A 27868-nucleotide genomic window follows, 5' to 3' on the forward strand; every position below is an offset into this window, starting at 1 on the left:
CACAACACTAAGGCTTCTCTGGGCTTTCTCACAGCAATGTCCAAGGCATGACTACTGCTATAGTGAGAGAGAGGCGGGATCTGGCACTACAGAGCGTGGAGTGTGGAGCGGTCATGGCAGAAATGGCACGGCGAGCACATTTCACACCTCCCTCAGAGTGACTGCAAATTTCCTGTACTGCACTTTTGATTGGAAACACATTTGAAACATCTTTTCATGATCACACTTACGGCGTACAAAAGAAAAAGGGGAAAAAAAATAATAAAACGCTGGAAAAATGCTTTCCAAGCTATGACTAAGTGCATAGAGCTAACTTTGGACCTGACAAATGTTTTTTTTAATCTTCTATTTTTCCAACCTCGAATAAATCAGAAATGTGCTGAGTTTAATCTAAAACAGCCCAAAGATTATAAATCAAATAGTCCACTGAATACTGTGAGGAGGAGCAATAACTTCTCCTCAGATGGTGTACAGCTGCAGCCACCTATGCAGTAGTCAGAGTAACAGAAGTGAGAACTACATCCAGGCTAGTACGGTGAAGTACGTGTAAGCCTATCCAAAGCGCTCCATTCATGGGTTATCAACTGGACACTGGCAGTGTTCGGTGCTCTGGCAGACCCTTGGCACTTCCGGGCCAAGAGATCACTATCTCCATTATAATATACCAGTCACTCACTCTTAATAAACACTAAAAATACACTACTCACTGTACTGCACCACAGCCCCTCTTTCCCTCTCATCTATTTCTCTGCCAGCATTTCAGTTACAAAGTCATTCAGTTTCAAAGACATGTTGCTCTGTCTGCTTTTTTTTTTTTACTCTTTATCTGAGGTGCCTGAAAACAGGCGGAGAAGGTTTTGTATTGTGGCATCGTGGTTTGTTCTGTTACGGCTGCGGTGTGTTATGCTCTGTAACAGAGAGGATCTCAAAGGCTGGCTGGCTGCAGAACAGTCTGAGAAAGCCTGACGGCAAGCCCAGAGATTCCCCGTGGCAGCTTTTGCCACTCTGTCATAAACAAAACACAAGACGTCTTTCTCTTCTTCCCACACCAACGGGGCCCGGGTGCTGCCAAACAGAACAATCACTATTGTAGCCTCTTCTGCTTCCCAACGTGCTCTCTCTCCCTCACTCTCTCTCCGAGTCTCCTACAATATAAACAAAAGAGATCAGCGGAGGCTTTACCTCTGTGAGAGCAACAATGAAGGCGATGTTTAAGGAGACAAAACAAAAGTGTGCACGGGATCAAAGAGGAGCGAGGAAGACAGAGATGCTAAAGACCGACAAAATACAAACCAAACAAAAATAAACAATGAGCACATCTTGTCATTCACTGTGCAAGTGAGTGGAAAAGGAAAACACACAACCACACATCACTGTAACAGATGAGTGCAACAGAGAAACGGAAGGCCTTGATGCCCATTTCCTAAATGTGAGTTAAAAGCAAAGGAAAGACAAGTGTGCTGACCTCACGGAAAGTTTGCACTTGGTGTAGACCCCAAAGCAGCTCTCCAACAAGGACTTAAAGTGAAAATCGGCTCTTTGGAATAAGATAAAAGTGCTGAGGCACACTATTGTATAATTATATATTGTATTAGTCAGATAAGATAAGACAAAGTATCCAGTAAGCCAACATTATGAATGGGCAGCGCACTGGGAAGGGCCTCCAAGTAGTCACGTGTTTTACTATACTGTTGTAAAACTAAGTGCTGCGGTGATGAATACATACCAAGAACCCGAAAATTGGACGGCTGACGTCATCAGTACAGGTAAAGGAAATTTAGTGCAATTCAATTACATTTGTGTGTATGGACACATCAGAACATCTGTAGCAACCTTTACACACTCGGTTTTAAACCCAAGCAGCTTCAATTACTTAAACTAATATACACAGAATTACACCATGAATAAAATATTTTCTGTTGTTCATTGGTGTGTTCCTTTATTCCTTTGTCCAGCATGCCATTTTGCTTTCTCCATGAATTTAAAATATTTGAAAGATTAAAAATAACCTCTTAAAATATGCGTGCCATTTGATTTAGTTTTCATTTTATGATTAAACTAATTTTGCAAAATTTACAAGGGGAGACATTTTCATTTGCGTAAAACAGAACTGACCCGAAATGCACCAGTATACCAATGAATCTTTATAAGAGACATTTTTTTCGTGATTAAATTTGATTATAAATTTAAAAAAAAATACAATCAATTACATCTACAAAAACAAAAACCCAAACACTGTTGATATTCTCTCAGTATGCTCTAATATGGCCGCAACCTATGGTTTATTACCGCCACAGAGAGACCAACAAAGTGAAGCTGGAACTGCTGCCAGGGTTTGGCTCAGGCTGTGAGTTATTTGGCCTGGATTGATATTTTGCGTGTGTGTGTGTGTGTGTGTGTGTGTGTGTGTCTCAGAGAGAGAGAGCCTAAGGATCACCTATGATAGCATTTGGCTAGAGTAATGTTAATGCCCAGTGTAAGAGTTGTGCCTCGGCAGACACGAGCGCGCGCGTGTGTGTGTGTGTGTATTTGGACAGTGATTGGGATATGCTGTATATATATGTGCGGGTTGAGTCACTGTTTGAAATTTCCAGAAAATTCCAGCTGACATAATATTAGGTCATGAGTGTGTGTTTGTATATGTAGCCAGCAAATGGTTAAGCAGTGTGTATTTGGAAGATTTGGCTGTGAGATATATTATGTGTGTGTGTGTCTGCGTGTGTGTGGCTTCTCTGACAGTTTTTTTTTTTTTTTTTGCAATGTGGGGGGGAAAACTACAACACAGCCAGTGTTTTGGCTGTGTGTGTGAGGAGTATGCGCACTGGAGGCTATAGTGATGTTTGGCCGGGTGTGAGTGTGTGTATCCATGATGGTGGCTGCGATACAACAATGTTTGGCTGTATTAAACTGTATCTGTGATAGTCCTTGGCCGAACGTGTGTGCTGTGTGGGTGTGTGTACGCAATCGTGACTAAAACCGTGTTTGCCTTTACGTGTGAAAGTGCGCTGCAGAGATGACAGAGTTGTTTTTCTTTTCTTTTTTCCTTTTTTTTAAAAAGAGTGTGTGTGTATCTTTATTTAGCTGTGTTTGTATGTGTGTGTATGGGTGTGAAGGTGGCTGCAATAGTACTGGCTGTCTTTGAGCATTGGCGTTTTGTGTGTGAGTGTGAGTTTGGCAGCCAGGTCCAACGTGGTGCTAACGTTCAGGCAGACGGTGAAGGCGGCAGCAGCCTGCGGCCTGAGAGCAGGAGGCTCACGGCTCTGTTCGCTTTCTCTCTCTCTCACACACACACACACACACACACACACACACACACACACACACACACACACACACACACATAAATACACAAGCACACACACAACCTGGGCTGCGGCCAAATGATGATTTCTGGCTACAATGGCCTTACCATGGCAGATATACCTCGACAGACTGTGTACAATACTATAAACAGTGACTCTTCTTTGTGCAAAATTCATTGCGCAAAAAACACAGAAATTTCATCTCATAAAAAAACAGTCACTCAAACACACACAGACACACACAAGCATGCAAATTCTTTCCTAGGAAAAAAACAAAACACACACACACACAAAATACATGCTCATATGAAGCCGCAAATGCCTCGCTCAGAATAATGAACGCTTACTTGCCAGAGCACGCTGGACGTATGCCCCTGACACACACTAACAAATTCTTTTTTATTACTGTTGATACTACGTTGTCATGTAAACAAACCCCAAGAAACAGATGAAGAAAAGAAAAATATTAAAAGAACAAAAACGTACCCGCTGTTTTCTGTGGGAACAAAAGCAAGCAGGGACTTTCACTTTGTTAATCTGAGAGATAAATCTTTACTTTATTATTTTTTTCTTACCTTTTAACTGCTTAGTTATTACTTTAACGTTCCCTCCGTAGTAGTAAAAAGGGTTTTATTATGTCTCTGAATATTTTTACTTTTACGTTATTCTTTTTATGTTTTTTGTCATTTTCTATATTTTACTATATTGCAAATTATAGTGTGTTGTGTTTCAAATTGTTAAAATGTTAGCGCGATCCTAAAAGCACACCGACATGATTACATGTGGCGAGTGTTTACGTGCTGGCATCCCTCTCAATTAGTGTCTGATGTCCAGTTTCTCACATACCTGGCGTGTGGACGAAGTAGGCCAGGTAGAGGTCCAGCTCCTTGACGGACACTCCGATGTGGTGTGGCTGGACGCACAGGCCAGGGTTGGTGCACTGCGGTGACTTGACCAGTCGTTCTCCGTCCGTGCTCTCCAAGGGGCTGCCCTTAAACAGGATGACCATCACCAGGTCCAGCCGCCACACCTTGTCAGCCTGGCGCAGGCAGTCGATGCGACGTATTTTGCCCTTCTGGTCGGGGTTGGACAGCACGCAGCAGGGGGGCTTTTTGCCCGTGATGGTGAGCACAAAGTCCTCACGGAACTCAGGCCGGATGTCCTTGCGGAGCTTGGCCAACAGGCGTGAAGCCCACTTCTGCTTGATCTCTGGCTTCTCTCCCAGCAGTTCATCCTTCACTGCACGCTCTTCCTCCTTGGACATGCGCTTCTCGTGCTTTTTGAAGTATTTACGCTTGCGGGCCTGCAGGTTGAACCAGGTGTAGGCGAAGGCGCGGACATGGGGCAGAAGGGCCTCGATGAAGGGGTGGAATTCATCCTGGATGAGGGAGGAAGATGGGGGGAGGGTGGATGAGGAGAGGGAGGAGGGGGGGAAGCAGGAGGAGGCATTGGAAAGAGAGGGGGAGAATGGGGGAGAGAAGGATGGGGAGAGAGGGAGAGGGGGTGAGGAGGGGAAGAGAGAGGAGAGGCAGTTAGCACCGGCGCGCAGCATGGAGGAGCGGCGCCTGCTCCGTGTGAGTGGAGGGAGAGAATGAGAGGCGCAGAGAGAGAGGGAGAGAGAGAGAGAGAATGAGAGAGAGAGAGAGAGAGAGAGAGAGAGGGGGAGACGGAAAGATACCTTGCGCTCTCTAATACAGACACATCGCACCGAAGGACACACTTCACAAACCACTGAACAACACATCACTGAATGACTGAGGTAAGAGATGAGACAGAAAAAATATGAGACTTGTCTCCATGAGATATTTGTGTAAATGTTGTTTGTCTGGTTAAATATAAACAAATGTGCTAGTTATAAATAAAAAATAGTGCCATCCTAATCCATTACTAAACATAAACAGTATTATTCTCAAAAGCAGTATAGTAAGTATCAAAAAGTCAAGTAAAAACACAACATTTCTAAAACATAATCCAAACTGACCACGCGTATTATACAATGCTTAAAACACTAACATAATCAAGAAGAACGCACATGCCAAATTCTGATTAATAAAATTAAAGCCGTCTCGCTGAAAAGCCACAACATAAAATATTTGTCCATAAATAATACAACTGCGCCTGCACTCAAAAGTGCTTAACAGTAACGATCAAAAAATATTTGTGAATAAAACAAGAATTACATGGTAGTTACCATTTTGCTCTCTCATCATAAATTCACCCCGTCGATTGCAAAGAAACTTAAAATGCAGAGCCAGTACAATAACTGGATTGTAGAGTCAAAAAAGGCGCTGAAGTAATGCTGAAAACAAAAGAGTGAGGGGAAAAAAAAGAAGCAAAAAAAAGAAGCTGATAAACTGTCCAATAAAAGCAGCAGGGGGCAAAAAAGCTGAGAAAGAGGAGACAGGCCAGGGGGTGCAGTGTAATACCAGCACAAGAACACAGGAGGTACTGTAGCAAGAGCTGCAGGAGAGGTGCTGTGCAAGAGCAGAGCAGAAGGAGTGTAGAAAGTTTAGCAATCTCTGTGTCTAAAAGGATGAAAAAAAGGAGCTGGGTGTGCACAAATAAAATAAAACAGATAGTGCAGCAAAATAATAAAATTGTCAAAAATTAAAACAAGCTTCTTTCTTTGTTTGCAAAAACATGCAGAGAAAATATCTTGATGAAAAACAAAAATAAAAAAAAAATGGCTGGCAAAGCAGCGCGTGCTATTGGTTCAATTCTGATCTGCATAAGACTCACGCAGAGGGAGAGAGAGAGCTGGACAAGGGGGGTGCGGACAGAGGAGAAGAAGGGAAAAAAAAACAAAAACAAGAGGACCGAATCAATGTTGGAAGACTGTGCACGACCGCTGGCAAACCCGAGTGCAGCTTCTTTTTTCCCCCTCTTTCTCTCCAACTCTGTCTCTCTCTTTCTCTCTTCCTCTCCACTTTCCGTCTCTAACCATTGACTGAGTCTGTGCCAACACGCAGAGGGCCCACCTATTTGGCATCGAGTCTCAAACAGCCCAGCCAATACGCACGCTCAAAGCACTGAAAAGGAGGGAAGAGAGAGATGGCAGAGGGAGAAGCAAAGAGGTGGGGGTGTGGATGGTTGGTGGCTGGTAGTGGAGAGAGGGCGGGAGGGGGTGGATTGTGTGTGGTGCAGGCAGAAGGCACGTCATTAGCCAAACAGACAAGTTCCAATCTAGTGCAAAGGCAAAGTCCAGAGGATATTAATTTTACATGCATCCAGACAGCACCCGCCTCCTAAAGCTCCCCCCCCACACTTCTCCCTCCCTCACCACCTTCGTCACCAACATGGTCACAGCCATCCCAACAAACCAGCTCACTCTCTAACTGCACCCCCCACTCCTGAAACACCCCTCTCCCGCTCTCTCTCTCTTTCTCTCTCTCTCTGCTCGCGTTACACCACCTTGGCATGGGATGGCATGAGAAAACACAGACCCAAAATCCCACTAGACCCTGAGACCAGCAGCTGCTCCTGGATTTACCACACAAACAAAGAGAGGAGGGGGGAGAAAAAGACCCCCCTCCACCCCCCAAAACAAAAAATACCATCCAAAAACATGCTCTCCTGTTTCAAAATGCAGTCTTACATCCAAACTGGCCCCTTCGCCTCCTTTTTTTCCTTTTCCTGTTACTCCACTTTAATAGCTCCAGCACCATAGAAACAGAAACACATTAAAAGTTTCTGTTATCAAATTGGAGAGTTGTCTTGTTTGTGGGTGAGAAGCTGGATCTGATTGACAATGATGCCTCAAAATGCTGTGGTGGATGGGTTTATGCAAGTAGCCTATATAGCTTAAGCCTTATAAAACTATCAAAAACAGACTACACAGCTTCCTGTAATTGCAAAGTTGAGTCGAATGCATTCAGCTTTAGATATGCTGGTCTTTATAATAGTAAGGACAATAATATTTTCATTCTGCAGCCAGTTAATTGCCCATATTTTCATCGTGCTGCATTATGAATCCCACAATGACACATAATTGGGACTTAACAGCAGCAGAAAGTGAGGGAGCATGGGCCTGCGTAGCTGCTCTGGACAGCAAGTTGTCTCATCCTCATTGGCTGACTCACACGACCTCAGAGGTACAAGCTGTGCCCAGAGCACCAGGCGAGAAATATCTGACACAAAGGCTCCCACCGAGGGCCGATTCAACATAATCGGATGCATTTGTCAGAAAAATAATATCTCTGTGATGATTTGATGTGAAATACGTAAGGGCTGCTCCACTCCCTAGAAGTGCATTTAAATGTCATTCTCCCAATTTACAAAAAAGGAACACATTTACCCATTTACGCAGTCCAAATTACATGAATTAGTCCACAAGGCTCACAGGAATTACAGAGACATTGTCAAAACTGGAATCTTGACAGTGGGCAGCCATAAAAAGCTAACTTGTCATGTGGCAAAGTTGAGGGTCCGTTCATTTGATTGTGAGTTGAAGCCCCCTGCTGTGCAACGGGACAGGCTGTCTGTGTGAACGCCCTACAAAGGCCAGAGTCCTCTGGTTGGCTCCCAGGACCATCAGATTTAGCCTGGCCTGCTCCCTCTGTCAGCGTCTGACAGAGGAGCTGCAGCCTGGATGACTGGCTGGTCCACTGAATGGCTGACAAGCTGGCTGCCAGGTTGGCTGAAAGGCCGCATGACGGGCTGGGTGAATGACTGGTTGGCTACCCAGGTGGGTAGCTAGCTGGCTAGTTGGTTGCCTGGCTGGCTGGCTGACTGGCTGCTACTGTTGGGGGAGGAAGGGGGGTACAGACCCCATCTGGACCAGGCTGAGCCGGGCCGGGTGCCGATTGTTCGTGCTAGCATACGCCTGCCTCACACAGCCACGCTGAACACGTGAATAATGTGGGAATGAGAGAAGATGGTGGAGGCAAGAGAAAGAAAAAAAAACAGGCAAATGGAACATGAGGAGATGGAATTAAATAGGATGTGTGTGTTTGTTTTTGTTTTTGAAGAATAATAACGGAGGTGTGTTTGCCACTTATTTGAAAAGACTGAAGGGATCTAGACTTTTTTAATGAATGGGCCACAGACAAAGAACAGGAGAGCTATGTGCCAAGCACTGCAGTTACTTCCTCAATATCATCACATTACTGACAAGCGAAATGATAACCAAGATTCATATCAGGGAAATGAAAACCAATCCATTGTCCGAAGCGACGTGTTTTCTTTAGCAGATGAGCCCTGAGACATTTTTTGAACAACATAACTCCTGTTAAATCTTCATACCGCAAAAACAGGATGAAAAACTGAAGGTATCCTATTACGAGATAAAATTTTATCTGTAACATTAAGCAAATAAACTGCAGATACTATGCAAAAAAACAATACCCCTACCAGCCCCCCCCCCCCCCCCCCTATAATCACTCTAAAAGAAACAAAAAAACCCTTTTAAAATCACTTAGTTAAATCTGCTACAGGGCCTCCTTCTTATGATCATAAACTGGACCAAATGCAAAATTATGCACAGCCATTGAGGTTTGTGCACAAATTGCAGTTAAAGAAAAAAAATCTTTTATTATTTTGGCTAAGAAATCAGTCTGTGTGGCACCCCGCTGTTTAATGTGTCCTTTTTTTGACATTTTCAAACCCGCAGCTCCTTCAGCTCATTAAGGAAGATTTCTCCTGTTTGCCCACAATTCTTCACGGCAGAAGAAACAGTGGCAGTTTTTCCAGGCCTGAGCCACGGCGCTCTGTAGGTATCTGCGCTGCAATAATGTAAGAGAGCGCTCCTCTTATCTCTGCATGCCATGCTCTGTCTTTCAGAAAATGACGACCTTTGTTCGGTCAGTCCGGGCGAGCCAATCTCCACTCACTCCACTCCGCTCCAGCCCTGACACGTTACAAACGCAGAGAGCAGCAGAGAAATGAAATCCAAACTCAGGTTTTATTGAGGCTTCAAGCACCAACAAAACACCAGAGTTAAGAAACCTATAAAAAAAATAATAAATCACCGTGTTCAACAATTCGGAGAAAATTAACAAGAGCGCTCCGTTTGAGTTTACTCATTAAACCAGTTTGTCACGTAAGGCTGGCTCGGGGATTACTTTAACTGTTTAAATAGCAGGGGCTACGAAATGAGGCCAAAAATTGAATTAAAATAGCATTAAATTCGAGTCAACATTAAATCCTTTAAATGAGAAAAACCCCTCTGTGTGGCCTATCCTCCATCAGAAAAGGGCCTGCACCTCGTCTTCCTACATTTCCCAAAACACTATGAAAATTAATACTCTCACCTCTGAAACAACGAAGCCCACCATTTTCACCATCTTCAGAAAAAGAAAGGCAAAAAATGTTTAGCGTTTGGTTCTTGGCTGATAGCGCCCGTTAACCTCCACGACCGTCGTTCCCAGCATCCGTCGGTCTGTTTCTGAATTAGACTTTTTATGTTGCTCTGTAAAAATAAATTGCAGGCCTTGAAGTCGACTGCTCTAAATACGAAACCTGTTCAAATCAAACGTCCCTCTTTCTCACGCCAAAAAAAGAGCTCTGAGGCTGTCTCTGTTGAGAGGCCTACCCACTACAAAGGGGGTCAAACTAATGATAAACTAATAAAAATGTATGCTAGTTCAATTCCTGCTGCTAACATAGGCTTAGCATTAGGCTATAAAGTGTGACCTCTGTGAAAACACATGTTAATCAGAGTAAAATCAATCACAGCTGCTCTAAAGCGTTTATGCGGCTTGCTTCTTTTTTTTCATTACATATTTATAAAGAGCCTCAATTTAGCTATAAGAAATATCGATCGATTTTAGAAAGGAGCAATAGTTTCTACCCGCCTCAGTGTTTACGATGCAATTAATTTTAACAAGCATAACTTTGGCCTGTTTCCCACATTGTCGTGTTTACCTGAGATGAATTTGCGGTATCAGTCTAAGTGTGCAAATAAATATCAAAGGAGCAAAAATAAACTCAGGACACGTGGGAGGAAATTTCTCGACACTTAGGCCTGCTTTATGCCACATCCTGCACGCTGAGGTAACAGTAAGAAAGCAGACATTACATTCTTACATTTGATGTCAGTGTTTTGCAGGTGAAATATTTCAGGTTAATAGCAAAAAAGGGTGTTTTATTTATTTTCTTCTTTTAAATTGTGTGATTCAAAGTCATGCAGAAATTTAAAAGAAAAACTTAAAACAAAATTCATGTAATAAATGTCATTTGCTCATATTTTCTTCATGACCTAAATAATTTACATTTTTAGAGATTATTCAAATTTTAAAATCTGAGCTTTCTATAACAAGTTATTTTTTTAACCTTACTTGTAATTGCCAAAATAGATTAAATGCTGTCAATTTATTATACATTTGAAACTAAGTAATACCAAAGACTTTTTAAAACTTTTTCAAGGGAGACATAATTTTTTCTTTAATAAGTTATTTTAAAAAGTGTTTTTTTTTTTTAGCAATAATCAGTTAAAAAGGGGCATCATGAATGTGTATTATATTTTATAGCTACACCTAAATGTACCACTGCTCCAAATGTTGTTTTTATTTTATTTTACAATATATTTACTATAATATAAATTGAACCTAAACTTAAAATAATGTTTTAAGATTATGCAACCATATTGCTGAACGCCAGATTTGTCTGTTGAAGTTATATTTCTTTCACAGGTTTTCTGTTATTTTATATCTAGATGATCCTGTAAAATCAGGCTACACACACACACACACACACACACACACACACACACACACACACACACACACACACACACACACACACACAGAGAGAAAAGGAGAGAAAGACGGAGAGAAAGCTCGTGAAATTTTCAGCACATCAGGACATGTCACAACTGTAATTCAACTTTGACATCTGTTGTGTAAAATCACATATTGAAAAAGACTATGGTGATATAAAGGAAGCACTGTGAGAGATCTGAATCATTTTGTGTGTGTGTGTGTGTGTGTGTGTGTGTGTGTGTGTGTGTGTGTGTGTGTGTGTGTGTGTGTGTGTGTGTGTGTGTGTGTGCATGCATGCATGTGCAAGTGTGTGTGTGTGTCTTCAAAAAAAACCATTTTCGGTTAAAGTTTCTTCAGTTGTTTTTGCTTTTTATAGGAATCAAATATTTTTCAGAGACTTGGTGAAACATGGAGTTCTAACTATTTTATGCCATATGTGTATAATGCCTTTTTAAAATTTGTACACAAAAGAAAATGGAAACAGCAGAGAGAAAAAAGTTTCGGTAAGAGAAATTTTCATGTTTCCTTCATATAAGAAACATGGGAAAATCGGGTGCACAGAGAGGACGCCTGATTGGATGTATCATCTCGCCATTAGAAGGTGGAAATTTAGTGACCTCACTGTTCTCGGAGATATTAAAAAAGGAACATCGAGAAGTTCATATGAAATGCGATTTCCTTGGGAACGCTAACAAAATTTATTTCCTTTTTTGTTCCATCACATTCAGACACAGACACACAGCATTTCTCTTGAAATGTCCTCCTTAATGTCTCATCCCTGCCACTCATTCGCTTTTGTCCTCAAAACCTTTTCATCCATTTCAATCCTTGGAAGAATTAAAAAAAGGAAAAACTTCCTCTTTTTCTGCTCTCTTCCTCCCAACGGCACAGATTGATGTTAAAAGTGTGTCTGCGCATCGTGTGTAATTACGCCTGTTTACACACTGAAGCATTACTATGTGTGAAAGTCTGGAAGCCATTTGTGGCATGAGGCTGAGAGAGAAAGACAGAGCAAGCGAGCTTTAAACAGCTCCAGAGACACAAGGACTGATAGCAAGCCGGGGCTTCTGACACAACTGCAGACCTGGGTAATTTTATACTCAAATATGTTTTCTCGTTTGTATGACGGGTTTGTCTTGCAGACTGTTTCAGCCTCAAATGTAAGCACATCAAAGATAAGCTCAAGGGCTCTTTGTGTTTCTTTTTAAGTATCCAAAATTTGTTCAGCCAGGATTTTCCTGAGGTTTATGTGGTTTTTCTATGACTCTGGTCCATTTGCATAAATTTCACCTTACACAGTTAATTGTAAACAGGGCTTTAACCTCACAAGTGAGTCATACTCCCAATTTATGTTCTGAAAATGTTTGGAGAACAGAATTAAATTTGGAGTCGGAGAACGCAGCTTGTTAAATATATCTGAATTTTTCTCTTTAGATGTGGCAAACGCTAAATGTTTTGTGGGCACTTTAAAGAAGGCTGCGTGAAACGTTAGACTTTTGCCCCTCTGATCCAAAACTGGATGCTAATCCTGATATCAGTGCCGTCAATTAGAAAGAATGTTTAGATATTACAGCGCAATGGGAGCGCTCAAACTAAATTAGGAGGATCTGCACTGCATTTTGCAAACAACGATTTAATAAACCACTCCGACATGTAGCTGCAGCTAGACGGTATGGTATAGGATTACTCGCAGGCAATTCCTAAATGAATACATACAGTATAGATTACTACCGTATGTGTGGTTCTGTAGCGTCACCAAATGCACACGCGAACGAACAGATACTGCTGGAGGTGGCATTTTCCGACAGGACATTGCAATAGAACTGAATACAGCAATTCCCCTCGACAAGGGCAGCCATTCTTGATAAGGTCAAGTAGGCAGTGTGGCACTTAAGAGTGTGCGTGCGTGTGAAACACAGAGAGAGAGATTGAGGGGGGATGACAGAGTGTGGCAGCTTTCTGCCTCAGTAAAGGGAAGCCATAACGTCTGTCTCACACTTTCTGTCTCACTCCAAACTGAAGTGCATGCTGCACACACCTACAGCGTTCCAGTCGGCACATGCCAGCGGCACAGACTGGCTACCGTGCCCTGCCTACAGCTGCAGCAAGGGCTTTGAACCTCATGATTAGCAAATACAGCAGGAATCGAGCAGATAATGAAACCAGATATCCCCTCCCCGCCATGCCCTGCTCCAGCAGTAGCCAAGGCCTGCTACTCCTCGCACAAGAGATGCACTATTGAGAGACTTTCTCTCTCACTCTTTCACTCCCCCTCATTCTTTTATTCCTCCCTGGTCCTCGTTCTGCCAGTCGGCAAGGCGAGATGCCAACCTCTCCCCAAAGCTGGGCAGAGTGCCCTTACCCTTTATGCAAATGATTCACCACTAGCCCAACACACACATTCATTCCGTGCCCCCCACCATCACCTACTCCTCCATTCCTTCATTTATTCCTTTCACCTCTTACTCTGCAATCCCTCTCTTGCTAACACTTTCCCTTTCCTGCACTTCATCTTGTTGTTGCACTTCAACTATCCCTCCCTCTGCTTTTTGCTGCTTCACTCACACTCTCACTCCGACCAATTTGCCTGAGCTCCCCCTTTCTTTCAGCTGCTATCCATCTTCGAGCATCTCTCTCCCTCCTTTCACCGTGGAACTCCTTTTTCTCGCTGCCTCTCCCTCGCGCAGCTTGACTCACCCAGATTCAAACTTGTGCACTCATTCCTCGCCCGGTTTCAGACAGGCAAGTGCAGAAACTAGCTTTACCCTCTTTCTCTCTCTCTCGCTCTCATACAGCCACTCATGCTATAACACATACCCTGTTTATATTTCTTAAAGGGAAAGAGTCTCTTCCAGAAATCCCTGTTTTTCTTGATCTCTTCCAGTTTTTATAACCATTATATCATCTGTCAGCATTTATCGCTAAGTAGATTGTTTGAAAGAAACTGTTTGGCACGATTGTCCGTATATTTCCTGTGAATTTATTACCTGTTTTGTGTGACTGATTGCTTCCTTGATTTTTCCCTGAGTCTTTGTTCAATCTATTAACACTCTCTTTTCACAAAAGGGGAAAAACTGCATGAGAGAAATTAGATTTGACATAATTACATGTTTTAAAATTAGCGTTCTTCTTCTTTTTTTAAAAATACAATGCTTTCAGAGATTACAAGTGTAGCAAAATAGACTTTCAAATAAAATGAAATTGCTACAGCATTTTGTCACTAGACTGGCAGTCCGTCTGCTTTTTGTGGCTTCATTTTAGTTGGTTAAGAGTCAAATAGTCTGAAAACAATTTTTTATAATTCATAATCGAGTTTCTAAATGTAAAAACACACTTTTAGCTTTTGTTTTTGGGAAGCCGATGTTTTACAAGGACATAAAAGCACTGCAGATTGAAATTAACTGGATGAAAAGGGCTTTTATGGAGGAAATAACCCTAACAAACAACAGCCCGGTGACCACATGTACAGCTAGAACACTAAAAATGTTTGGAGCACTGACCCCCTGGCGTTACAATCCAAGTTCCACATCAGCTCCCTATCAGGAACTCCGAAGCTTGCAGATTTAATTCTGCTTATCATATAAGTTGGAGTTTCGCCCTTGATAGGTTGGCACTGTGAGGGTTAAACGGTGCCCGCTCCCTGTGGCATGATATGAGCTGGGCCTTTGCCCGCGCACTCTTGCTCGTCTGCACTAAGTTGGTGTTAGGGGTTAAGAGTCAGTTGCTGCTCCAAGTGGCTTCCTATGTGACTCTGATCCCATTAGGGCTAAAGGTGTCTGTTCCATATGGCCTCCTGAGAGCTGGGTCTTAATCTCTGCAATGCTTGATGGGGTTTGGCTCTTGATAGCAAGTTATGCATATCTCTAAGGCAGCAGTTTAAGGGTTAAAGGTCGCTTTGCCCATTTTGCACGGCACTGCCTATAGGGGCAGCCACCATGCCAGGCCAGAGGAAACTGAGAACACAAACACACGTGAAGTGAGAAACAAAGAGCCCTCAACCACACACACACAAATCATTGTGAAAGTTAAATCCTCTCAAACCAATGCTTTTCTTTTTTAAAGATGAATCTTCCATAAAAGCCAGGGGGAGGACAGACAGACACACCATGCAGACGGGCGCCTCTGGGAGAGTGTGTGTGCAGTTATCTCCTCTGTGACCACGCTTATTGACTTCCCCAGCCTAAACTACCACCTCGCTCAGACCTCAGGAGCACCACAGCACCACAGGCAGACAGCCATAAGTACATGTCCTCAGAGGGGACATAAAGTGGCGGGAACCCACCTCGATAAAAAGGCACCTCACAGCCTGGGAGGAAAAAATGAGGAAGGGAAAAAAAAACCTGGATACTGATCCAAACTTTAAATTAAGTTAAGAGTTTCACATATACTGACGATGCATATGTATTTGATTGTTGCAGTTATTACTAAAAATGCCATTTTCTCCACTCTAATTTATAGAGTATAAGTGCAATTATGAAAGTACAATTTAAAACAAAAGAACAGTATATCCTTTTACGCTGCAGTATATGGAAATAACTACATAATAGCTTGCATCTGGTTGATTTATAGGTGGTATTTTGCAATTGCCCTTAGCTAGAAAATCCCCCTATTGTGTTGAGAGTTGGTATAACATGTAAGTGGAGTACTGTTTACATGTAACCAAATGTGCCCTTGCAGTCCTTAAACTGGATCTTGCCAGATATGTCCGTGTGTGTGTGTGCGTGTGTGTTTTAATTCGAGTATCCTGCTCAGTTTTATTGTTCTAAAAACAAAAAAAATATTCGTCACTACAAAAAAAAAGTATTCCTGCAATATTATTTTAAGCGAAATTTACAGTTTTGCAGAGACTTGATAAACCTTCAGCAAAACCGGTCCGGTATGAAACAACAGGCAGTCTCCATTTATAAACATGTGATTGTATGAAAAGATAGTATCACAGAAAAGTGAGCCAGAAGGAAAGAGCTGGACTGAAAGCAGCAAGAGCTGCCACGTCAGATGCTGCTGAAGCTTCTTGGCTGTCAGGACTGAAAGACACACACGCAGAAAGATACACACACAACTGCAGTATGGCCTCCACAGACACACACACACATGCGCGCGCACACAGAAACACACCACTAACTCAAATACATACGCACACGCGCACACAAAGAAGGGTTTGCCTTTGCAGTGCTGTTTGGGGAGTTGGAGTCATCAGCCAAGCCTGACACCCCTGCTCAGTGTAGCCATCACCGCTGTCTTTCTGTGAGTCAACATGGATGGAGCCGCTCCATCAACAACACAAGCCGGCCCTAATAATAAAACGAGCAAATCCCTCACTCCAGTTTGCCTGCCATACGCCAGAGAGGGCCTGCCCGGGGTCTGATCATATCCTGTTAGGATTGCTTCTGGATTTGCACTTATAATTTGGTTACACTCTTCAAGCATTCAAATAAATATTTTGTTTACTAAATTTCAGTTACGGTATTCAAATGCTTTTAAAAGTCCCTGTGACCAGATTGTCGTAACAGTATATGCAAAACGTCCAAACATTTATTCGCATACACAGAGAAGAAAGCACAGTATGCCCTGGATCAGATGCAAAATAGGATTTGGCCTCATCTTTATTTAGGCTAGCTTTCCCATTCCTGGAGAAATTGCATTATTGAATACAACAACACCATTGTTTCAGCAAATTTTAGACGGGATTTCGGCTTTATGTATTTCCAGAGAGGAAAATCAAAATGTGAACACCGTTTTTCACTCTGAAGCAGAGAAAAGGCTCTTGTGCAGAGATTTGATTCTCCAGATAGCACTTGGCACCGTTTGCCTACTCTAAGTACTATAATATGGTTATGATGCATTAGCATTCCTTCACATCACCAAAGAAACCCAATATGTGTATATCAAGTATTTTAGACAGCGGAGGAACAGAAAAGAGGCAGAACGAGAAACAGAGAAGGGAAGGAGGTCCAGAAGATGGAAAGCCAGGTAAAGGATTAGCATAAAAAGCCAATAGGGAGTAAAAAGTTGCCCATTGAGCAGCATTCCAATGGACAAAGCCTGGTGAATGGTGAAACTGTTTAAGATAGCTCGTGCTGTTCTCAGGAGAGGCAGACAGGGAGTTAGTAAAGTGGCTTTTAAGCTCACCAAATCCAACATATCCCAGATAAGACTATGGCTCCTCCTGAGGGAATGAAAGAAAGGAGAGGGGGCTGGAAAGAATGAGGTAAAATACACAAGAAATGGTTGAGGTAACAGATGTAATGCGAGCAAAAAAGAGAGCTGGGGGAGTTGATGAGGAATGATAGAGAAAAACAAAGATAGGCAAACACATCTATTAAAAAAAGGGGGGGCAGAAAAAGAAAAAAGTACAAAGAAATGAGGTGTGCTTGAGCCCGTCTCAGAGAGTGCAGTGAATGAACCCAGAGACACCGAGCGGCCCTGCCTTCGTCTCCAGCGGGATTTTATCACCTGCATGAAAAGCAGCTTGAACACACATTGGCCAACATCATCAATCTCCGCTCGGCTGTGTTATAGGAGGAACCTGCGCAGGCTCTTTATGTACCTTTTAATGCTTGGATACTTTTCAGGTAACAAACTCATGAAGTAAAGTTGCAAAACTCCTTCTAAACGCACACGTATTTACAATTCCTTAAAAAAAAAAAAATTTCACCCGACAAAAAAGGAAAAAAAAACATTTTCTGTTTTTTTGGATAGTTTACAATCTTAACTGCACCACTTAAAAGACAGGAGACAGGTGCACACATGCACACAGGCCAGAAATTAGAGAGTAAACAAACAAGGGTTCATTTTAATCATCCCTAGCCTGTTTATTTAGCACCGGTCAGGATTTAACTAATAAACCTTTTTAAACTCCATTGCAAAAATTCCTTCTTTTTCGACTGCAGGAAGAACATTCAAACAGTATTAATTCCTCTGCTGGGAAAAGGGACAGCCTTTTCCCGGAGCAATCCATAACATCTGAATATAAAAATAAATATGAAGAGCGGGCGCGCTCGTAACCCCAAAGTGAGGAGGGAAAAAACCTGCCGGGAAGTTTGATAGTGCTGTATGTTTTTCCCCTGTTTCGCTAGCATCTGGGACCTTTTTCAGTTACTCTTGCTGTGTTTGAGTACTTTAAACTGCCACCATTTCTCTTTTTGCCGACCTCCTTATTAATTTTAATCAGTCTTTTGATTAAGGTTGCCCTATTCTATTTCTGTCTTCTTTTTCTTTTTTTTTCAATCTTTTCCGTCACTCCCTCACTGCCTCTCTCGCTCTCTGCTGGACGCCCCAGTGCCAGTTAACACACCACAAGCCAGAGGGAGGACCGCAAGAATGCTTAAATCAGCATAATTAGGCCTGTGTGTACTTTAAACACACACGTTTCCCCCAGTCCTGGACCCCTGCCACCCGTACACCGCTGTGTACGCAGCCACGGCCTGTCTCTTTGAGTCAATAAACACAAACATATCAGCAGTCAGTCTCACAAACGTTTACACAGTATACACAGGCATACATATGCAATACATGAGGTGAAAAATGATGCAGTATCCTTCTTCCACCCAAATGAAGCTACCTCCCTCATAGAGCTGTCACCCCCCCGCCCGCCCTCCGGGTCCAAACCACCATCACCACACTAACAGTTTGACCCTTTACACTGCGTAGCTGAAGGGGAGGGAAAAAAATGAGTTGAATACGCGGGTGGGGGTGGTGGGGTTTACTCTGCACGTCCGCTCAAACATTTCCATAAGCGAGCCCGGTAAAAATTAAGCACGAGCATGCACTGAAACAATGGCAAGGGATCTCGATTGGGTTTGTGGTTTTGTCCCACACACACACATCTGTATGTGTTTTAGGTTTCAGTGGTGCATTAACAAACAACAGCCTCCCAGCGAATCCAGAGTTCTGAGCTGCATATGGGGATTATCAGTAGTCATTACAGACCATTTAATAGCAATCAGCATAATCAAAAATGAATCAGTCCTATCATGTGAATTTCAGATGGCTAATATCACTGCCTGGATTGATCATATTAGTTAAGATGGAGGACTGATTAGACAATATTTGGCATTTCGTTTTACTTAAATGATCACACGGAGACCCGCACGCTTTGGAAAGAACCTCAAACTCTTTACTCACACATTTATTTTTGTTTCTTTTGGAGTTTTTTTGTGTTTTTTTTTTTTGCCATTTATAAGAATATCTCTATAACAGAGCTGACACCCATGAACGAAGGCGCGCTCAGTACAAAAGTCTGAAAGTCAGCAGCTACACAGCGTTCAGAGGCATCCAATCAAAACATTACACTCCCTCCCACAGGAGTATAAACAGCGACTGCTCCCGAAGAAGCTTCAGGTGCAGATGGACACTGCGAGCGAGGCCTGCACTTGCACAAACAGCTCCAAACACAGCAAACCCCAATCTTGTGAATCGAATGAGAGGAAGCGTGCCAAACATGAGAGGCCGGATACACTTTAATTTATTCGATATTCTAATTTCCTCCCTGAAGTTATGAACAGAGCACAAGTACCTCGTGAAGAGCGATACGCTCACCCCTCTGACTTTGGAAGTACAGTGGCGTTTCCATGGAGTTCATATGTCATGCAAGCAAAACATGGACCTAATTTGATTTCCATTTTTGACATCGGCCGCCTCAAAAACAGATAAATCTTATGTGGCCTGAGCTTAGTTTCTCCAGAGAGTGATTAGAACACTATGCTCGGTCCACTTAAGAAAAAAAAATTGTCAGCAGCATTTGATCAAAGTGGTGTGATACTGTTTATATGAGGGTACACAGTGAAAACTGGCCACAAAGAAGCCACTCTGTGTGTCTCTCTCCCTCTGTCTGTGGCCTCTTTCTCTCTGCCTCACACACACGGGGCACGAGCACACTCATTTCTCTGTTTGTGTGCTCACACAGCTGTGGATCTTGCGCTGGGTTCAACCAAGGTAAAGATATGGTATATTACGCAACGGCTTATAGATTTTTCCACCCCTGGCGAGCTGCCAGCGCTCTCAACAGGAGTGAGAGAGAGAGAGACAGACAGAGTGAGAGGGAGAAAATCAGAGAGCAGCACACTTTGTTCCACAAAGTCTGACTCACTAACTGGATTCCCTGGCTGCAGTTGGAACTACAGACCTCTGTGTCCGCAGATACACTGCGGACACATGGCTGAACAGAAATGTGTGTGCACACACATGTGTGTGCGTTACTTAATAATACGGGGAATTACAATTGTCAAAGAGAATCACGGTGATTGGGAGTTTGCAAGCGCATCCGTAACAAATGTCAGACATGTTCGTTTGGCCCGGTTGATTTTTCGGCTAACGCTCCCGTGGCTGCTGCAGCCCTGCACCGCAATGCCTCTTCTAACTCACACAAATGTACACAGAGCCCAGTCAAAAATAAATGACCTTAGCCAGTCATTCAACACACTGGGCTGTCGTGGCTATACAGCCTGCCCTATATATTGCCATCAATAACGATTTAAAAATACAGTAAACATATTGGCAAAGGCTTAGGTGTCGAACAGTAGCCTGCGATTGCTTTGCTTGCATTTAATTCGAAATGCCTACACTTTTATGATCTGTTTGTTTGAGGAGAACGCCAACTTTTTCCGACGAGGCAAAACAATCACAAGGCTGTTTTAACTGATTGGGGGGGGAAAAAAGCACAAATAAATGTCTTTGACGTGAACAACAGAAATGTGCACACATGACAGACATTTTGGTGCAGACTACTTCCAAAATGAGACTTGGAAGAGTCAGCAAGAGCAGCCCAATCTGTTTTGAATCTGACGCTCGCCTGTCAGGATGATCAATCAGAATGTTTTCTTGATTTTCTTACTGAGTACGTGACATGCATATGTTAATGAAACTTGCACTCTTCTCATATCAGCCTCGTCCATATTTTCCCGCCTGGATTAAGGAAGGAGCCATACTGTTCACACGCAAGGAAACAGAATTGCTTTCACTGAGCTGATTTGGCCTAGATCTCACTCACTGAGGTTTCCCCTACTCTTTTAATTGGGCTCTTGATGCTCGAAATAGGGTATACTTCCTCTAATTAGCTATATCTATAGCGTATGGGAGGGTGATGAATGCATGCATGTGTAAAATCCTCTTTTGAGCAACTCCAAACTAACTAAGAGCTTTAATTTCACGCTAGGCTGCATTGTCCCATTCAGTGGGGTTACCCCCACAAAAAAAAAGGAAAAAAAAAAGCCTCTGAGAAAATCAAAAAGAACGAAAAACACACCAACGGGTCACACAGGAGGGGGATGGAGCAAGATACAGGGAGAGGGTGAGACAAACAACAACAACAACTGAAGCTCATCCTCGAACAATGCCGATCACTCACTAACCGTTACTTCTCTTTAAAAGGGAGCTAATTGAGAAGGTGGAGGGGTGTGGAGGAGAAGGAGAAGTGGGGATGAAGGTGAAGGGGAGTCTGTCCCAAGCAGATGCAAGAGCAGCGCACTTCTTTGGCTCTTGCATCTTCTCATCTCTTGATTCCTTAGTGGTTTCTCACATTTCCCTCGTCTGATGATTTCATCTCTTTTGCTGGCAAACTAAAGTCTTTTCACGTTAAATGACTGTAAACTGCTAGTTGTTGCACCTCTGATTCTGAAACCTGAGAAAAAAATAACAGTCTTGCACAGGGAGGATATGCAATTATCAGTCAATCACACGAGCACTTTACACACTTAATTCGTACCCCAGCCAAGATTAAAATTATATCGCATAGTGAGCAAAGCCACAACAAAAGCTCTGAGGGACAATTGTGAAAATTTGATTTTGGAGCATTTTCCACCCCCGTGACGAAAACTGGCAAAGGCTAAAGTTGGAGCAGCGTTCCCAGTATCAGCACAGTGAGGGGATTTCGACTCTGCTGCTGCTGCTCCCGCTCCTGAACGCGTCTGTCTATCAGTCTATAACATTACGTGAGTGTTCATTCTCTTTTCGGATGAGTTTGCGTATCTTCATGCATACATGTGTGTGCAGTATGGCTCGGTAAACAAAACTATCTCAGACCAACATAAGACCGCTATAGGGGCCGCCTGCTACCACTGGCCACAGATCAACCTAAACCTAATCCACACTAGAAGGCAGAGGACAGGGAGGAGGTAACATGTGCACAAGGCCACACATAAACACGCGCATATCGGCCACACAAACACATGCTCATCCATCCAGAGGACAGCCACCTATTACCGGATTGTGCCAAGTGCCTCGGTTAAGCATGATAAATCCATTTTCTATGGGCAGTTGGGAAGACTGCACAGATAAGGGATAAACAGAGCGCCACTGTGTTGGATTTAAATCACCTCCAAGACAGATTCACCCACATTCAAACAAACACACACTGCCATAGGACGACTGTCCAAGAGCTACCTTAGGCTATAGGTCTGGGGCTTTATGGGTCCTTCAATTGCATATTTTTTTCTTTTTTGGTGACGTTACAAACAAAAATCATAATTTTAGTATAGACTACCGTTTGACACTATGCATGTGATTTCAAAATTTTGAGTAACAATTTAAGTTAATTTAGGCACACATCAATCCCTCACACATATCAGGCACATTTATTGGTAGCCCGTGATCCAAATGTATTTAGACACTGCTAAACTGACATCATCATGTGCCATTTCTTATGCGTTCCTTCGTGCCTGCCTACCAGCTCTCACTCGGGGCCAAGGAGCGTAAGTTGGACCTTGTCTGCCTCTAGCAAAGGATGAATAAGTAAAAAGAACACAGTGTACCCCTGGGTTCTGCCTACAACTCACTGCCTGCTTGCCCTTGGCCTGCAGTTGGCCATTTTCACCCTGCTTACCGTCCACCACAACAGAGCTGTGCCTGCAAACTAGCTATGTGTGCGCAGGATTATAGGGAGTGTGTGTGCATGTGTGGGTGCAAAGTGATGCCGGTAAGGATTGGTATGTTACCAGATCATGCAGACCCACCTCGGCTTACACCAGCAGTCACTGACCGGTCCCAGTGAAACCAGAACCTACGCTGACGCAGGAGAGCCGTGGCCCAAAACGGGACGGAAAAACAAGTACTGTACGCACACAAAAAGCACACACTAGCAGGTAGTTAGCTGTGACGCCATGTGTCTTGAACATTTGACCCTTTGTGACAATGGCGACTTCTAGGTGGAAACAGGAAAAAGAACAATCTCAAAATTCGGCTTAAGAATGAATATTTGATTTGGACAGTCTAACTGTATAGAAACTGGCTGTGTGAATTTCACACAGATTGCCACACATATTGTGCGCTGCTCCATATACAGTGATTCACTTGGCTGTTTGGTTGCGATAAAAATGCTTTTATCTCTATCACCAAAGATACTGTCTGCAACATCTTCACTCCCCCCCCCCCCCCCCCCCCACCCCCTCTTCTTGTGCTATTGCTATATGGCACGCCTATTGTAGCCTGTGCACATTTCACTTCATGCTTCTAATGGCTCAGCCAATCGCACATGGCCGAGTGAATTTCAAGGACTCATTTGAAGTCCAAAAAAAAATCTAAAACCCTTAAGAAGTGCGTATAATAGGACATGAATGGCGTATAAGCGAGAATCAAGTGAACAAATAAAAATGTTCTGCGCGTGAACTGCGAGGGGAGCAGTTAAACAATCTCCCGGCACATTGTTAAACATTTCTTATTTTGCGGCAAAAGCTTCAGAATTTGGCGCTAGCAACCCATTTCATTTTGGATAAACGGGACTTAACAGCAGTCTGAAATAACCGAATTCAAAAACGCAGCACATAGAAGTTTTAATTAACGACGCCCCCGCCCCCCTCGACCTTCAAGCCGCATTAAAACTTCATGCAAATGCATTTCCCGTCACAGGGACGTGAAACAATGCCACGCGTACGCAAAAAAACAAAAAACCAACTCCTGCTAATGTTTGGCAATGTTTTTGCACCGCTACTTTGGCTCGTCGGTCCGTCACCTACCAGGCTATTCCAAAAAAGCTTTTATCAGCATTAATAATGCATTGTAGGTTGTTTACACCACTTTTACATGTTTTCTGTGATTTGTGAATTATTTACAGGACAGTGATCAAGAACAAACTCTTAATGGAGTCACTGGACGAATGTGGAAGGATGGATGGATGGTTAGGCTACAAGCAATCTACATTACCGTCAGCATCCGTGTGTACACTCATGTGAACCCCCCCCCCCCCCCACACACACACACACAAATGGCGTGTATTCCGTTTTAATGACGCATCAAAAGATAATTAAAAAGAGCAGAGCATAAATTAATGCAAATGTTTAAGTCATGTTTCAATTACAGGTGTGAAAGAAGCAGGATGCACGGGCGTCTTTGGGGTTAATCTTTGACTGGTGTTATCTTAATATACTCGACATACAAACACGAGCTCTCAAGGAGATACGAGAGAATGCAAACAAACCAGCTTTGCTTGATATCTGTCACTAGACCCGTAGACGTAGTAACAGCAGCCTAAGCAGATCAATATGTATCACGCATATGGGCAGCACGAGTCCATGCGGCGCTCGTGTGAGAGGATCTGCTGCCAATTAATTTTAATTAATGGAAAGAAAGAGGAAACTCGATGCGGACCTCGCCTCATACCGCCAGGCTCGGAAAATTATCTGTACTAAATATGCAGTAGGGCTGCTGGACTTATTTTACGGGGCAAATCAAATGGGCTATTGATTATTAAATGTCATTCTGACTCTATAAAACCTGCAGACGGCAGAACAGTCAAGAGAAAGCGGGAAGAAAGAGAACGAGACCGACGCGTTTCTAGGGATGCCTGTGATTCCGGGTTTGTTTTTTGGTTTTTGTTTTTTTTTACGTAAAAACAAACTAACGGAGAAGAGACATACACACATGCATACACATTATACTTTAGTTTCAGTCAAAGAAAAAGCAAAACAGGTCTGGTCTGAAGGCCTGAAATAACTGTGAGAAGGAATCCTGCATGTTTTCCTCGGAGCTCTCGAAACCAGACTGTTCTGTTTAAGGAAAGGAATGATTACAATTCTCTGCTCCACTGCAAAAGGCTGTGCAGCTACAATATGGTTTGGAATACATTTTTTGCAAAACGTATGAATATTACAGTAAAGCATTTTGTAGGACTAAAAGAAACGCAGGGCTGCAGGCCGTGACCTTCCTGTATCATTGAAATGTAACACGCAGGCTGGAAGCCAAACTGTGATTTTATTATGTTTCAAAAGTCAAATTAATGCGCAAAAATTATACATCATAAGCCTTGTAATTGGCATTTATTGCACTGCAGGCTGTAACTTACAGGTAACTGAAGCTTGTGTTTAAAAAAAATCATTTCTTACTGACAAATGGGCCGACTGATATTAAACGGTAATTATTAACTCCACCTTTAAATAAAGGATTGCTGGTGACGTGCGTGCAAATAAAAAAAGTGCTTTTATCCCGGTGTGTGAATTTGATAAGCCGAGCGGCAGAAGGGGAAAACGGACCTGCGGTGGCCTGGAGCAGCAGGCTCGGCGCTCCTGTGGTCCTCATCTGTTAACTCTGCAGTGACTGTTCTAATATAACTTGAATAAACATAACTTTAAATGTATGTGCTCTGTCGGGCACAAAAAGTGCGGCGCTGTAAAGAAAATGAAAAAGGTCATTTACAGAGTGACCTTTGATCTCCCGAGGCCTGTGATATGATCTGTTTTGATTTACAGATAAAGGCTCTTTACGCACTGAAACAACACAAGCCGAGCTCATAAAGACAATGTATTCACTGTTATGAAAAATGAAACAAAAAGAAAAATAAAGCCTAAGCTCTACGTCACTTCTGTCAAAAAATCAACAAAGACAAAAACAAAGGTTTGAAGGTTGTCCTAGTCCTGTGTTTTCCTTTAATCTCGAGTTTATTTCTAGTGCACAGTTTACAGATATATATCAAAGGAACATTATAGGGTATGAGGTGAAACAAGATAATGCAGCGTTTTAGTGCACAGTGGCAGAAATGCTTAGAGGAAATGAGCCTTGAAAGGTCAAAACTAAGTCTGTAATTTCGAATTTAGGTGAAAACCTGTGAGCTAAATATTCACAGATCTCAGTTAAAAGCTGCAGTTTAAAGAAAATGTTTTAAAGCAAATTGATCTAAACTTTTTTTTAACTTAACTTATTCCTCTGTGTAGAACCTGTACCTGATCCACGGCCTTTAAAATTACGCACATTACATTCTCCCGCTTTTTTTAACCGGGAGAATCCCTAAAAAGCTTCCACCTATACTGACTTTCATACAATGATTATGCAAATATTACGGAGTGGTTCTGTTGTTTATTTAAAGGGCACCTCCGTTTTGTCATTAATCAATCTGACACCACCGAGAACACACACATGCACACTTGCCCACAATTTCTTATTTGGCTAAAAAAAAAACAACCCAAAAAACAATTAAAAATAAATAAATAAAATAAAGCACTTTGTTTTGTTTCTGCTGTTGCAGAATATGATAAATCCAGTTAAGATTGCATCTAGGACGTGACCCTTAAAGGCCCCCGCGGCTGAAAACTGGCAGACCACCCTACAGCCGTAAGTTAGAAACCTTAAAAAAAGAAGAAGATTTTACTACTCAAGAAGCTTCATTAAAACTCGTTCATGAGCTTTATGGATAAAACCGGTTATTGCCTCCGTTTGTCTGGAATTAGTCGCAAGCTGTCAGGACACCCAGCCCCTCTTCCCCTTTCTCCAACCTCCGTTTTATATAAAATAGATTTGGGAGAAGCGCCATTTTCTCTCCAAACCATGCGCAATGAGACGCACAAGAAAGCCCGTTGGAGGAGTGCCATTAAAAAGAAAGGGGGAGAGAGAGAGCGCGAGAGAGGGAGAGAGAGTGAGAGAGCGAGGGAGGTTAAACACTATCGGGGAAAAGAGAGCAGAGTTGGGAAAAGCTCCTTCGTACGCAGCAAATGACAAGTAGCAGCGCGACAGGCGACACAACACTGTAAACCACGTACAGTAAAAACAAACCGGAGGCGCGCTACACCGGGGGGGAAGGGAAAAAAGCAAAGCGCCGGAGCCTTAAAACGGCGATTTTCTTCCATACCTGTGTCAAGCAGTAAGGGGAGTACATGTTGGAGTCTACAGATGAAATTTGGAGTTGCTGATAACAAAGTTGGATGGAGGTTCGCTGCGGTGCCGCATTGCAAAGCCGCTGTGGCTCAGTCCAGGCTGTAACCCCGCCTCACTTGCAGTGAAAGCTGCGCGCTAACTTTAGAGGAAAGTTTTTGCTGCTCTCTCTCCCTGCCTCCCTCCCTCCCTCTTTCTCTCTAACGCTCCCTCTCTCTCACTCACTCTCTCTCTCTTCCTCCCCGCTTTTCTATCAGATCGTCACAAACCTAACATTATGTTTGAAACGATCGTTATTTAAACGTTTCTTTTCTCTTTTCTTTCTTTAAGAATCAACGCTTCGCTAAATCCCCCAAAGAAAAGTCGCTTGAGCTACAGTATTCCTGCAGAACTACAGGGGCTCAATGTGCGCCTGTGGTACTGTGCGGGCAGAGCAGTCAGCTCGTTGTATTTTAAAGATAGTAATACTTTTGTAAATGTGGCATGGGATTTCGCTTATATTTTACTACATGATTTAAACACTTCGGAAGCAGAAATCTAAGCTTTTAGTTCTGTTAAATAATGTTTTTTATCTATCTATCTATCTATCTATCTATCTATCTATCTATCTATCTATCTATCTATCTATCTATCTATCTATCTATCTATCTATCTATCTATCTATCTATCTATGTTTGCAGTCTTTTGGTCATGTAAAAAAAACGGAATCTTTTTTTGGTGCAGGGATATTTACTTTGACAAAACTGTCTTAAAAATCTTTGCCAATCACTTGTGTTTGCCAGAGCAAACACAAGTGAT

The 27868-nt window shown here is 42.7% G+C and overlaps 1 protein-coding gene across 12 annotated transcripts in view; it reads right to left on the reverse strand.

Annotated features, from left to right (window-relative positions):
- Positions 1–27868, reverse strand: part of LOC146707960 (nuclear factor 1 X-type-like) — a 110187-nt gene that overhangs the window by 71301 nt on the left and 11018 nt on the right. For 8 of the 12 annotated variants that reach the window (XM_085459600.1, XM_085459597.1, XM_085459603.1 and 5 more), the window contains exon 3: positions 4149–4680. In XM_085459600.1, coding sequence (XP_085315726.1) covers positions 4149–4680 — 532 coding nt within the window. Of the gene's footprint in view, positions 1–4148; positions 4906–5493; positions 6501–27047; positions 27245–27868 lie in introns of those variants that run through there. The other 4 variants (XM_085459599.1, XM_085459601.1, XM_085459595.1 and 1 more) reach the window with 4 other exon arrangements.

This window comes from Copadichromis virginalis, linkage group LG6 (genome assembly GCF_057382275.1).
Source record: "Copadichromis virginalis isolate Kocher_CV1m ecotype Utaka linkage group LG6, C_Virginalis_male_GT1.1, whole genome shotgun sequence".
Classification (NCBI taxonomy): Eukaryota; Metazoa; Chordata; class Actinopteri; order Cichliformes; family Cichlidae; genus Copadichromis; species Copadichromis virginalis.